We start from the raw sequence: 14,717 nt of genomic DNA, 5'->3' as shown, positions 1-14,717 counted from the left end.
TAGATTACTGAGTCTACGTAGTATAAGCAGGAGATGCTGTGGAATGTACCTTAATTCTGTTTCCTATCTTGAATAATGTTTTTCTAGAGGTGTTAATTCTTCTTTTCTTGGTTCTCTGTGGACCTACTTCTTTTTCGTTTCCAGACTTTCTGACAGAAGTGTTTACCTCCTTCTCATATGTTCAGACAAATGAGATAATTTCACAGTTACAGTTATTTTCTTGGATTTGTTCTTCATGGAGTCCTCTGCCTTCCTGCTTTGTCTTGGACTGGTTGCTCTCCAGGCCAGTTACAGAGCTGCTTTTCTGAGTTCGCCATCATCTCTCTCAGGGTCAAGAAAATAAGAACCAGTAGGCATCAGCAAAGCCAGGGATAATGTGCATGCATGTATAAATACAGATGAACACATCCATTAATTTTGACCTGTTGGCCTATTTTAGGAGTCATGTGTACACATGGGTCCCTTGAAGTCCAGTCTAGCATATAAGAGTTCATTCTAGTTTTTTCCCTTTCTTGTAACTCCCTTTTGTGACAGTCAGAAATATGGCTTCCAGCATTAATACATTTCCTTAGTTCATCAGTTCCTCAACCAATCTCTGCCTTCATACCACACCTTCTACATGGACGTCCTCCTCAGTCAGTTCTCTCTCTCATAGCTCATGTCTGTCTGTCGTTCCTCACGCCCAATTTGTGGGTGTGGATGCCCTTCTCTTCACCCTCTTCCTGCAGACCCCTGCATGCCCACCTTGTTCTGCCTGGGCTCTGACATGTTCTGCCTGGGCTCTGACATGTCATGCCAATCTGGCCTGCTGTGTGGATGTCCTCTCCTTGCAAATGCCTAAATGGCCCAGTCCCACCTAATGCCTCAGGGCTCAGTTGTTCAAGAAGGGAAGCAGAAGGGCCAAGATATACCTCTTGATTCTGTCTCCTGTGCCCCAGGGCTTTCCTTTGTTCAGTCTTTCTATCCCAAAGAATTAATTCTGGCCACTCATTTGCTTAATTAAACCCAAGATCTGAGTGCCCTTGAATATTTGCCTATTCCCAGCTAACTCATGAGCGACTCTTATTGATGCAAAATGTGTCCAGCATCTTTTCATCTCTCCCCATTTTTGCTTTACCTCCTAGTCGTCTTCTCACTGTTCCTCTTTCTGCTAAGTCTCATCTCCTGCAATCCATTATTTTTTTTCCTAAAGATTTTATTTATTTATTCATGAGAGGAACACAGAGAGAACAGAGATATAGGCAGAGGGGGAAGCAGGCTCCCCATGGGGAGTCTGATGTGTGAATCAATCCCAGGACCCTGGGATCACGCCCTGAGCCTAAGGCAGATGCTAAACCACTGAGCCACCCAGGTGCCCCCCCTCCCCTCCCCAATCCATTCCTACTTAGCAGCCAGCCTGATCTTCTGATCTTTTAAAAGCATGAGGCATGATGTCATTCAGAATTCCAATGGCTTCCCATTGTGCTTAGAATACAAACAAAGTTCCTCCATGGCAAGTAGTATCTCCAGTAATCAATCCTGGCTGCATATCAATATCACCACGGGATCTTTTCAGAAGCACTAAGCTTGGGTCCCACCTGAGTCCAATTAAATTGGAATATTTGAGATGTGGCTCAGGCATCAGTATTTTTAAAAGTTCCCTGGTAAATCTAATGGGCAGCCAGGGTTGAGAATTATGCCTCCCTCAGACAACCATCTTATTGCCTTTTCTCCTTTTATGACTGGTTCCATTGAGATCCTAGGAGTGGCCTTTCCTTGATTACCTGATCTAAAATAATGTCCCATGTTACTGGTCATTTTCTGCCAAACACTTCTTACTTAGTACTACCATTATCTGAAATCACCTTATTTCTGTATTTTTATTTTTTGTATGAGAGTAGTCTTCATGATAACCTTTGCTCTCTCCTATACCATGGTGATCAGACTAGTGTTTAATAAATATTTATTGAGTGAATAAATAGCAGGGAGAAAAACCAAGTAAAGGGCCCTGTTGTATAGGAGCCAGAAAGGGTGCAGTAGCAAGAGATAATCTGGCAGGTGAGATGACATGGAGCAGATGCCAGAATCTTAACTGATGGAGATGATCTAAGAAACCAGATAAAGGAAGCAGCTGTGGCAATGGAATTAGGAACTCTCAGATATTTTCATTTCAGACGGGAGAGATTTTTATTCTGAATTGGTCCAGTCCCAGGAAACAGAAACGGCTGGTTTCCCAAATGGAAGAGCCACCCTTAGCTTAGAATCACTTTTGATGTTCACCATGGTTGCTATAAACTCTTTTCACTCCTCTACCCTTTTGTTTTCTTTAGGTATGATTGAAGTACAACATTTTATTAGTTTCAGGTGTACAACATAATAATTCAATATTTGCTTTTTTTTGTTTGTTTTTGTTTTTGTTTTAGAAAAAGATTTTATTTCTTTGGGAGTGAGAAAGAGAAAGAGTGCATGGGCAGGGGGAGCAGAGGGAGAGGGAGAAGCGGATTCCCCACTGAGCAGGAAGCTCAATGGGGGACTTGATCCCAGTACCCTGAGATCATGACCTGAGCAGAAAGTAGCCACTTAACTGACTGAGCCACCCAGACGCCCCAGTGATTCCATATTTATGTTTATTGCAAAATGTTCATCATAATAAGCCTAGTTAACATATATTAGCATGCATGGTTACAAAATTATTTTTCCTTGTAATATATTAATATTTTATATTGATAACATTTATATCTATATATTATATTGTAATAATAAGACCTACTGTCTTAGCAACTTTTAAATATGCAACACAGAATTATTGACTATGGTTGCCATGCTGTAGATTACATCCCTGAGACTTCATTATTTTATAACTTGAAGTTTGTACCTTTTGATTCCCTTCACCCATGTCACCCTCATCTGCACACTCTTATCTCTGGCGACCAATCTGTTCTAGATATCTATTGGCTTGCAAACTCACTCTTTGAGACTGACATTTCACCTAAATCTAGGTAAGACTGGCCCTCTGAGTTCACCATCCCCTACCATTCTCTTCATTTTAAGAATCTACTAATTTTCAAAAGCATCCAAGATTCCCACCACTTCACACTACTTATTGATTATGCTTGTTTGATAGAACCTTCACTATCTCTTTGCATCCTGATGCATTTGGAAGCCTTAGAAGCATACATATTTAACTATAATTATCCTGTTTTAAATATGAAGATCAGTTGGAAAACCACGTTCTTGCTTGTATCCCTTGCAGTTATTAGCAATTGAATTTACGGGTTCCTGACAGTGTATGATTAAAACTCCAGAGATAGACACTGTTCTGATACTACCTAATGCCAAGCAAAATGAACATTCTACAAATTCAGTGTGGTAATTTTGTGCCTTTAGACAGGGGTTATACTCAAACCACAATCCTAGAGAAGACTTAGGAGGTAAAAAAGAAAAAAAAAGTTCTCAAAAATGACAGGTTTCAGAAGCATAATTCTGTGATGAATGGCTGCCCAAAAATACTGTTTACAGAAGTACAGAGAAATTCCTCTCTGACAGTGGAGCAAAGTCCAAACTGTTACATCTTGGTTTTGTAGGACACAGGGAGATGAAAACTGCTTGGAAGAGATCATTGTTTCTCAGTTTTCATGCCCTTCCCCCGCCCCAGGATGAGCCTAAAGCTATTCATTCAAGCAAAGGCACTTTCCTGAGGCAGCAGAACCTACCAGAGATGTTTAGCTTGGTTTTCTTCTTATACTTGGCTCTCTTGTACACTTTGGCATCCAAAATTGGGAGCAGTGTTTCCTGTTCACGTATCTTTTTCTCAACCGTGGGCTTTGATATAAACCTATAATGATCTCACAGAATAGTACCCTAATTCTTTCCTGTAAAAAAATAGCAAAATTCTTTAAATTTTGAATACTGACAGTTTAAAACTTTATAAAATATTATTAAATTTATGCTTAAGGTAAATTCAACTTTTTTTGGGTAATATATAATATATCCAGAATATATTGTGTGTCTTTTTCTCTGGATGATTTCATGTAGAACAACTTACAAGACGGTTCAAGAACCCTATTGGCAGATGCCTAAAGTTTTATTAACAGTTTGCATCTACTTACTCTATGTATGTGGCTGCTTTACAACATATGTACCACCCACAACCAGGTTCGTTTAAGCAACATGACCAACTTAATGCCTGATGGACATGGGGAATGAGGAAAATCATTGTAGTCAGTTACTTCTAGTAGGTATTCAGTATATATTTAATATAAGTTATCTGTTTATGGATAAGTTGTAAACTCTCTTTACCAGATAGAGGGTAGAAAAGCATCAATAGGAGTATGTGTATTTATTGAAATTTTTATAAAGAATTTAAAGGCTTTATTTAAAGCCTCATCAGGCCAGCAATTTTTTTTATTATTATTGGGGTATGAATAGCATTGCCAAGAATTGTTTAAAACGGTCTTTTATTGTTTGTTTCAACTTTTTTAGGTGCAAATATTTATATATGTAAGATTTGCCATTTCAGTTTAAGACTGTTCCAGAACAGTGGTTCTTCACCTGAGAATTGAGATAAGAGAGAGACTACGTAAATTATTTTAAAGTATTTTAATAGTATAGGGTGACTTGTAGAGTGTATATACATGGTTGAAAGACCTTCATTCATGCAAAAATGCTTACTGAATGACTGTAAGGTGTTAGGTATTAAGAAGTTGAGCAGTCTTCTGTCTTGTTTTTGTTGTTGTTGTTATTTTTCCTTTCTCCAAAGGAGCAGAGATGAGGCATGTTTCTATGTGAATTTTAAATCCTTTATCTGTAAATAGAATAAAGCTCTAAAATAGATTTAGATTTTGATGTAATAAACCAAAATGTACACATTCTAAGTAGTTGCCTCTTGGATTACATCCCAGTATTCCAATAGAATTTGAGGATGTATATTGCTAATATTTTTATTAATATAAATATATCAGATAACATAAAAGATTATGTTTTCTTATTCCCCAACAGGTTGGTACAGAGGATATACCCTCCAGAACAAATCTAAAAAGGTATGGTTTAACATTTAATTTTTATTTTTTTTTTATTTTTTTTTTTATCTTTTTTATTTTTTTTTTACATTTAATTTTTAAATTTGGGTCTGTCTACCACTTTTGGATTATGTTACCTAATCCCATTTTCTGCTCATCACTGCCTCTAGCTCTAGTTTGTGTTTTCTGTGATGGCTTATTGTTTAGATCTGAAAACAAATTCTCTGACTTCAGTGTTTAAGTAAAATAGAACAAATCCCATTGATTGCATTTCCCACCAGGCAACTTAAGGATAAAGGCCAGAGGTGAATTCACACACTAGCTAGGGCTCTTGTAGGCTTCTTGCTCTGTCCCTCAAGCTAAGCAGGGTGGTGATACAATGACATTATTAGGTTGGCTGTCTCCTTCAGGGGGTTCCCATGCTGCTTCTTTGTCCATGAGCTACGGTGCTAATAACCTAGAACTAAAGCATCTCCCATTTGTACTTGACTCTACTACCCTTTATTAAAAAATGGATAAGCCAGAGTAGTAGTTTTGAAACTGTGAACTTCAGGACTCCAATAATACATCATGAGATCAACATAGTGTATTATTAACCAACATTGTCCAAAACCCAAAACTCTGAAAAGTAGAAAAGAAAATGGAATGCCATGAAAACTACTCTTTTATGAAACTTTTGTGTGAGGTACATATTTTTTAAATGTATTTTAAATTGTATTTTAAGTATAGTTAAGTATTTGGTTGCCATGAAAATGTATCTCATCATGGTCAGAGACTTTGAAAAATACTGACCCTAGCAGGTTCCTATACCCAGTGCCAAAACTACTCATCATCAAGCTAAAGAAAATCTATTAGTAACGTTAATACCCCCCTTGGTTAATTTTAGGTCAGGTCAGTGCTTTTTCTTTGACTCTGCACTCTGGGGCAGCAATGCATGTCAGCACTTTGTTTTGAAAGAGCAACATTGATAGGACCATAGTATTTCACAGTTAGTTCACATGCAAAAAAGCTAATTAGGAGAGAGGTCCAAGAAACATTTTAGAATTTATCAGGAAGCATGTGAAAAAAAAATACCCACAGTTGTTATTTTTCACACATGGAATGAGATATAAGTAATCTGAGCACACAACTTCAGAAGAGCTCAAGGCCTAGAGAAACACCTTTTTACAAGATTGTAGTCATTAGGAACCAGCACTGTTTGGATCAGGCTTTCCATATATTGGCTCTGATGTCACACTCACTGTTTTTACATTTACACATATATACACACACACAATTTTGTTAATGTTGACGATTTAATAATCTTCCAAAATAGAGGAGTGTTTGCTTATAATGTGTCAGCTCTCACAATCTGTCCTTTTATCCCTCCCCAAATTCTAATGCTGAATTTTTCTGCCCACAGTTAGATTCCTGGGCCACATGTTTTTCGTTTTCAACTTAACTATTTTCATTTAATCTCTTGCTGACTTTAATTTCTCCAGGCCTTAAATAGGGACCCAGGACGGGGACATTCTGTCATGAATGAGAGTGTAAAGAAGACTAAAGCCTTTCTTTCTTTCAGGATCCTTGTCTGTAGTTTAGAGATACTCCTACTTCTTGGTTTGGATTTAGCCCAATCCGTGTTTCTTTGACTGATAATTATAGGAATGATAGTTATTTCAAAGCATGATTGGAGTTAACCATTTTGAAGTTCTGGATTTATTAAAGAGCAAGAATACTTCCCCATCTTCAAAAAAAAAAAAAAAAAAAAAGACCTTAACAAAATGAACAAAAACCCATTCTCAGATAAGATCACATGAACTAAAAGAACAAACACAATTCTTGATTTTTACTGATGATTGTGAATCATGTTGAAACAAGGTCCCAGACCACACTTTTCCCTTTCAGAGAGCTTATAGTATGTAAGGATCCTTTTTGCACATAGAATACCTCAGTTTCTAAGGTGTGCTGTGATACCCTAACAGATCAATATCTATTCACCTTGTGCCCTTGTTGTTGACTTTGAAAAGGAAATAGAGTGCTCTGCTAGGGTGTAAATGACATGTTCTGGGTATGTTTTTAATTTTTTTGTTTTCATCTTCTTAAAACCCTTATTTAAACTTTAAATCTCACCCTTAAGAAGAATTGTTTCAGGAGGAGCTTCTTTTAGTTCTTGATAATTCGACTTTGTAATTCAATGAAATGATAGTACAAACAAGGACGGTGCATTTACTTGTTGATTTTTAAGTTGCAATATCTTCCTGGTGAAGAGCTCCCAGAAAAATCAAGGGAATTCAAATTCAATCATCATGAATTATGTTCAGCTTTTGACACCCTTTCATTAAGAGATCCAGCCTATTTGAAATGCTCTCTTAATGCTGTTTTCTTGTGTCTGCTGGTCTTTGGGGGAGGAGCTATTTGAAAGGCCTATTCTTTTAATGGAAATTTTTGGTGTCATTTATCAGCAGACAAAGCCATTTAGAGTGGTGATAAAATGAGCTAGTGGTTTTAGGAATTGAAGATGCCAGGAGCTTTGCAGAAACTGATTATTGATCCTGGCAGGATTGTGAAAATGTGGATAAGGGCAATATCTAGAAAATCATTGGTTTATTTCTTTTTCTCAAGTGAGTAGATTGCATTGAGAAAGGAAAATCAAAATTGAGATAGGCTATAATTAGTGATATATCACCCAGGTTTATCCTGCCTTTCTGTGTGTCAAAAGGCATTGGAAAAATTCTACAAGGCTCAGATTTACCAGAGCAATTAAATGGATATAAGTGGACATGTGCTGTCATGGGAGAATGGTGCCTACAAATAACAGAGCAGTAATGCAACGAAATAAATATTCTCTTAAAATGAAAGTCATCATGTCTGTATGTTCAATATAATGTAATCTGCTTAGATGTAACAACATAAGATGTTCATATTTCAAATGCTTCTATCTTGGATTTCTCCCAATTATTAGTAGAAGACCAGTCATCAGATTATGAATGCACAAAAATTTTAATCGGCCCTTTACCTTCTTGATGAGAAAAATCTTCAAGGATATTCCCTGGGATGAGCCGTGTTACCTTATTTTAACCTCCAAATGTGGTTCCTTATAACTACTGCTTTAAGTATTTCATCATCGAATCTGGTTCTCTACCAGGATGGCAGTCAACAAGACATTTACCTCAGCTTAAAAGATGGAAGAGGGAATCCCTGGGTGGCTCAGAGGTTTAGCGCCTGCTTTCAGCCCAGGGCGTGATCCTGGAGGCCCTGGGATCGAGTCTCACATCAGGCTCCCTGCATGGAGCCAGCTTCTCCCTCTGCTTCTCCCTCTGCCTGTGTCGCTGCCTCTCTCTCTCTCTCTTTCTCTCTCTCTTCTCTCTTCTCTCTCCCTCTCTCTCTGTGTCTCTCATAAATAAATAAATAAATAAATAAATAAATAAATAAATAAATAAATAAATAAAATCTTAAAAAAAAAAGACTCACAGACTCAAAGCAGCAAAAAAAAAGGACAGAAGAAAAAAAGTTCACCCAAAGTTCCTTAGATACCCTAAGGACAGATCTGGAGCTTCAGAATATCAGAAATTAGGTCCCAAAGGAATCCCATGTACATTGAATCTTTGTTTAACTGTTTGATCAGTTTTCCAAAATCACTTTGAATCCTGCCCCTGTAATGAAGGAAGTCAGTGTCAGCTTACCTTTGTGTGTTGTGGGTCTTATCAATAACAGATTAGCATAGTACTTTCTTATATACCCCCATGCATACCCCTTTCTCAGAGTCTCAGAGTGAGGAAGGGAAGGTAATATACCTTTTTTTTTTTTTTTTTTTTGGTTCTTCCTGCCTGGCAGGAAAGGATGGTCATTTTGCTTTTGACTCAAGCAGTGACCGGATCTACCCTGTCATCACCAATGCTGGGAGCAGCTCAAGCTCAGATTTTCTTAGTTTCCTGTTGTATTGACAAAGGGCTAAAATGGAGAAAGGAGAGTATTAGATAAGTATAGCACACACAACCAAACACAAGACTGACCCCAGTAGAAATTAACTAGTTTTCTGCCTCTGAATGGATTAAGGATCACTGGGTACACACACCCACCCATCTTTGACCAAGTCCCCCAGGTAGGAAGATATTCTTCTCCCATGTCTGTGTCCCCCCCCCCCCCCCAACACAGGGTGTCCACAGGGTCGCACTAACTTTCACAGGTACAGGGTGAGGCACTTCTACCTCTACTGGCCTAGCAGGCTAAGTTCCCAAAAACAGCAATGCCTTTTCCAGATGGCAGTTTCTCTATTTATTGATGAGTGTATTGCACAGTTGAACAACAGAAGCCATTGGCATTTAGGAAAACTCAGATCCATGACTTGCTTTCTGTTGGTTCCATCTGATCTTCACTTCTTCAGTTTCTACTGACTGGTTTCCAGTCCCTCTCTTAGGCCCTCCTTGGGTGTTTATTCTCCCATGGGCAGTGTCACACCAGTGATACAGACTCACCTCTTAAGACTGTAGAATGGAGAGCAATTTGAGACTGGGAAATGCTAAAAATAACCAGATAACTAGTACTAATTGATTGGGGGTGCATTTGGCTTAAGTGAAAGTGCTGAGAAGGGATTGTTTCAGAAAATCACTGTAATTTTATGGGCCACTAAGTACATAGCCCTTCATGTCACTAATTATGTGAAACCCTTTCAGGGCAACAGTTCATGGCATGTAGGATCTGGAGGGTTTTAGGAGCTCGCTGTGGAACTCCTTATCGTTACTGCAGCTCTGAGCTGACGCGGACACGTTTGCCTGCCCACTTATGGAGTGTTTCTCCCATGCGTTGGGAATCCCGATCTTAATTTCTGTCTTTCCAGCCATGCTTTCATTTAGGCTCAGTTAGTGTGATAGGTCCTGCGAGCCTGACTGCACAGTCTAGCAACTATCCTGGTACCCTGTCTCCTCTTCATTCATTCTTGATGCAATTTGTGCTCTTTACCCCGAGATTTGTATGGCCGTATAACCAATGTTCTTCTCTTGTAGGGTATTTTCCCTGAAACGTATATCCATTTGAAGGAGGCAACCGTGGAGGACCGAGGGTAAGTTCCAGTCCCAGGAAGACTCCTAAAAACTGGTGAACGCATCAGATGATCATTGAAGGGTCTCTCAAGGGCTTTATTTCTCTTATCTCCGTCAATTGCACCTTTCACAAGAGAGAGAAGTGAATAAAAACTTTTTCCTGATATGATTCCTTCTTTTATAAGTGCTCCTCTCTGGCATCCTTCACCAGAATAATATAGACAGACAATGAATGAATGGAGGGCCTTTGCCTTCCTTTTGCACTATCTGCTCACTGAGTATATGCGTGCTCATGTGTGCACACATGCATGTCTGGCATTCTTTTGCTGTAAGATCTCTGAGAACCCCCAATTTGGCCACCTTGGGGTAGAGATAAGCAAGCTGTATCTTGCAGTGATCAGCTCTGGAGCTTAGACCAGGCAGTTAGTCTTACTGCACCTTGGACTTTGCCAATACAAATTGGAGGAAGTAAATCGAGCCCTGCATCAGTTGTGAGCTCCATGTGAAATTAGGGGAAATACTGTGTGTGAAGATGCTCTGCAGATAAAATCCATTAAGTTTTGGATATTCTAATTTCTCATCCACCTTACCATTTGTCCTGGAAAGTACTGCCTCTGTGGTGGCTGAGGAGAGGAGTAAGACACAGCCTGAGGTGAGAGAAAGAAGTTGCTGGGTTGGTGAGCCCAAAGGCAGGAGAATTAAGGAGGGAAGGAGAGCCTGGAGCAGGACTGGAATCCCAGGGCTGATAAAGAGTGGAAGGATCAGAGTCACGCAGACTCAAAGCAGCAAAGAACATTCTCAGTTTTAAGTTCTGCACCCACACTTTATAGACAAGACATAGAGACAGGCCCAAATTCACACAGCCCTTCAGTAGCAGAACCAAGATAACCAGATGTCCCCCGCCTCCTAGAGAATCTTCTTTCCAGTGGGCCATTTCTGAGCAGCCTCTGTTGTCATGAGCTGCCGCCATGCTGGCGGAAGGCATATTCCCACTAACGAGGGTTGCCAGATAAAAATGCAGGGTGCCCAGTTAAGTTCGAAATTCAGATAACAACAAGTAATTGTTTACAGTAAATATGTCCTAGGTATTTAATGCATCATGTTTACACTAAAAAATTATTTTAATCTATCTGAAATGCAAACTTAACTGGGCATCATGTACTCTTAGTTAAGTCTGGCAATCCTACCTCTGTTTCCTGTTTGTTTACTTGCTCTTAACTCTTCTTCTCACAGGTCCTTGTGAGATCACCAGCCCCATGACCCTCGTGCCATGCACACTTCTCCACTCACCCTCCCTAATGAAATGGCAGAACCAGCTAAAATACTGGATTTTGGCTTCCATCCCTAGGAGTCACTGAAGCCACCCCAGCTCAGTAGTTGCTCCAGTAGAGACGCAACGTGGTGTGGTCCAGGCTGGGCCAAGGCCTGTTCCATTGCAGGAACCATTCATTTTGAGAGCTGTATTGCTAAGTCCCTTCTTTTCTCAGGTGCTTAGGTATAGTAGAGTCTGCTCAACAAATTTCCCCACAAGGGGTGCGTTTTATTTCCAGCCAGACCAGCCCGACACCTATCTTTGAGCCATAGAGAATATGACCCCCGTCAAGCAAAGCAGGGATGATCCACCTGGAGTAACATGAGCATCTGTCTGGTTGTTCTCCTTAGGCAAAATGAGACTGTGATTCCTGGTGAGCTTCCACTGGTGCAGGAGCTCACGTCGACACTGCGAGAATGGGTCGTCATCTGGCGCAAACTCTATGTGGTGAGCTTTCCCCTGGGTCTTGAAGCTGGTAGTCTTATTTCTGGGCTCCTGGCCTGTCTGTCCTGCTGCAAGGTGTCAGCAATGTTTGGGCTCTGTGTGTGGAATAGGGTGTGTGTTAACTGGACTGTACAGTGGCTGATAACCAGCACATTCTCACTGTCCTGGAGTTAGGGGCATTGGTGATCTAGGGATGGTGGAAGAAATGACGGGACTAGCTCCTAGTCTTGATGTGTATTCTGGTGGATAGGAACTTGACAGTGTTTCATTGGCTAGCCGCATGAGGACTCCCTCTTTGGCCAGTGTCCTTACAGACTGCAACCTGAATGGCTTTAATGAGCCACCATCTAAAGAGTCTTTCTTTCCAAGGCCAACTCAAGGTGACTATTTCTTGGAACAATAGTTTGACCTCAGAATGCTATAAGACACCCCAAGTCAGTGGGAAATTTCACAGGAACCAGCACATTCTCTCCATGATGAACCATCATCACAAGTTATGTGTAGGCTGGCAGTTAGGAGAAGGTAGATCTGGCCTTTAATATCATCTGACTGAAAACACTGGGGGCTGCTCTCTTCAAGACGTCAGGAGTGCTCCAAGTCCCCTGGCAGCAATGTGCACACTAGGAAGCTCTTTCCTTGACATTGGAATGCACAAATATCTTTTTTCTAATGTTCCCTCTTTCCTGGAGACCTGGAGTACATAAGCATCACTAGGCCTTGCCTCTGTAAGCATCTTCCTCTGCTGACCAGAAGAAGATATATTTTCTCATTCAATGCATAATGAGTGCAGTGACAGAGTAGACTAGACCCCATGGCCTGGAAGTCATTCTGTTTCCTTTATGTGATTTTGTTTATCTGGGTTTTTGTTCAGTCATGTGTTGATTCTTCATTTGAACTCTCACAAGCCAGTCTTAATAACTTATGAAGGACACCTCCCTCTAGACCCATAGTACCAAAAACAGTAATCAGAAGCTCATTCTAGCATAACTTCTAAGAGCTAACATATGATTTCATTTCCATCCTGTTCCATGAGCCGTTGTTACCCATGATGGATCACAGCAGCAGAAATCACCAATCCCTTTGGTGGAAAAGCACAGGATTTTTCTCTGCCTGCCCATCTTTCAAGGCCTAATTCAGGTTCTTTCTTCCTCATCATGTAGCTTCTAAACATACCAATCCATAACGTTTCCTTCTGGACCATAGGAGCTCTTACTGCTGAGCCCATCATTTGACCCTTGGGGCACACTGCCTTGTAATGCAAGTGCTCTTTTGATCTCTTTATGTGTAATTGAGGGGAGAGCTACCTGTAAATTCTTAAATCACAAGCTCTCAGCTCTGGGAGGACTGACATGCTGTTTTAAGCCCTTTGGCCTACATCGATCATCTGGTACATCTGTTGAAAGCACTCTCTGGTTCTGGTTAATTGATTGGTTAGTGGCGGTTGCAACAAGTCTGATAAATGAGGAGTGCACATACACAGGGAACTTCCTTAATGCATTCTCTCTGGAAATTGATGAGTGGCGAAACGTATCCAAGAGTTAAGTACTGGGAAATGAGATTTTTAAAGTGGTAATGTTGGAGAGTGAAGAATATGAATGAGATAGACTTTTCTTCTTGTTAAGACACAGCTCTTGTGCTCACTTCATTACTGTGTCCTCCACATGTTCACAGGTGATTGTGCCATGTCTGCTATTGATGGAAATGAGAAGTCAGCCAGGGAAGAGGAAGCCTGATTCATGATTTTGGGCTTCCAAAATCTCTTAGTAGTTAGATGTGGGCAAGCCCAGTGTGAAGATTTCCTGTATGGGCATTTCACTATTTAATAGCAGAAATGGGTTCTTAGCAAGAAAGAAAGAAGCAGAGAAGGAAGGAATGAAGGAGGGAAGGAAGGAAGGAAGGAAAGAAAGAAAGAAGGATGGAAGGAAAGAAGGAAGGACGGAAGGAAGGATGAACGGATGGACCTCCATCTTCTCTGAGAGGGGCAAGCGCATTTCCCATCTTAATTTTGACATCTAATCAAATAATCATTGTGGTAATTGTGAATATTTAAAAAATGTCTGATAGCTGCTGTAAATGTCAAAAAGACATTCATTGTGGAAATCTTAATCAATTGATATGGCTCAGCAATCTGCTTCTGCTTTTGATACATACTTATTTATTTTAAAAATCCATTTAAAATGGGTTCATTATTAATCACGGCTTTCTCTCTTGTCTTCCTGTTCTTTCCTAAAATATTGACAGTTCACTTCAGGCAGAATTTCTGAGCTTCTTTCTCAAAAATTTGCATCAGAGTAACAAACCTCAAATATTGTGCGTCACTGGGTAAAAGGTAAAAGGACACCAAGTCTGTAGTTTTTCACGCCCGCCCCCCCACAATTTTATCAGTGTTTTTGCTTTCTGATTCTGTAAGTCCTTTCGGTTTGCATAAAGATGAACACAGATTTTACTAATCTACATCAGTACTTGTGTTTCTTGCATTTCCTCCCTCAGATTATGAGACCAGGTGTTCTGTTTGATACCTTTTTTTTTTTTTTTTTTTTTTTAGAGGGACAGAGAGAACATGCATGTGCACACGAGCAGGAAAGGGGCAGAGGGAGAAGGAGCTAGAGAAAATCTCAAGCAGGGCTTGATTATACGACCCTGAGATCATGACCTAAGCTGAAATCAAGAGTTGGATGCTTACCAGACTAAGCCACCCAAGCACCCCTTGTTTGATATCTTTCAAGATGCTTGTGGAGTCTTAGAACCTCCACAGTTCTCTACAACACATTTACTAGTTCTCTCCTTTTCAGTCCCTGCTCATGAGAAATTTATGTAGTAGACCCAGAGTCTTACGTGAGAGGAAAATGCTATCCACTAACCAGTGTAAGCCCAGCCTAGACAGGAAAGACATTTGGATAGCTGTGATTTATTTTTAGTAGCCATACTGTAACTTTGCGAAAT

At 40.0% G+C, this 14,717-nt stretch overlaps 1 protein-coding gene and 1 long non-coding RNA gene across 7 annotated transcripts in view; one reads left to right on the top strand and one right to left on the bottom strand.

The window, feature by feature from the left end:
* LOC111092454 overlaps positions 1 to 1,435 on the bottom strand; it is a 58,816-nt gene extending 57,381 nt beyond the window's left edge. For all 3 annotated transcript variants that reach the window (XR_005378673.1, XR_005378672.1, XR_005378674.1), the window contains exons 1-2: positions 1,385 to 1,435; positions 50 to 324 (exon numbers count right to left, since the gene is read on the bottom strand). This is a non-coding gene — a long non-coding RNA (uncharacterized LOC111092454). The remainder of the gene's footprint in view (positions 1 to 49; positions 325 to 1,384) is intronic.
* DOCK5 (dedicator of cytokinesis 5) overlaps positions 1 to 14,717 on the top strand; it is a 211,719-nt gene that overhangs the window by 75,187 nt on the left and 121,815 nt on the right. For all 4 annotated transcript variants that reach the window (XM_038573778.1, XM_038573777.1, XM_038573779.1 and 1 more), the window contains exons 3-5: positions 4,978 to 5,018; positions 9,983 to 10,038; positions 11,681 to 11,777. In XM_038573778.1, the coding sequence (XP_038429706.1) occupies positions 4,978 to 5,018; positions 9,983 to 10,038; positions 11,681 to 11,777 (194 nt within the window). The remainder of the gene's footprint in view (positions 1 to 4,977; positions 5,019 to 9,982; positions 10,039 to 11,680; positions 11,778 to 14,717) is intronic.

Source organism: Canis lupus, chromosome 25 (assembly GCF_011100685.1).
Source record: "Canis lupus familiaris isolate Mischka breed German Shepherd chromosome 25, alternate assembly UU_Cfam_GSD_1.0, whole genome shotgun sequence".
Taxonomy (NCBI): domain Eukaryota; kingdom Metazoa; phylum Chordata; class Mammalia; order Carnivora; family Canidae; genus Canis; species Canis lupus.
This window is presented reverse-complemented; position numbering and strand designations above follow the sequence as displayed.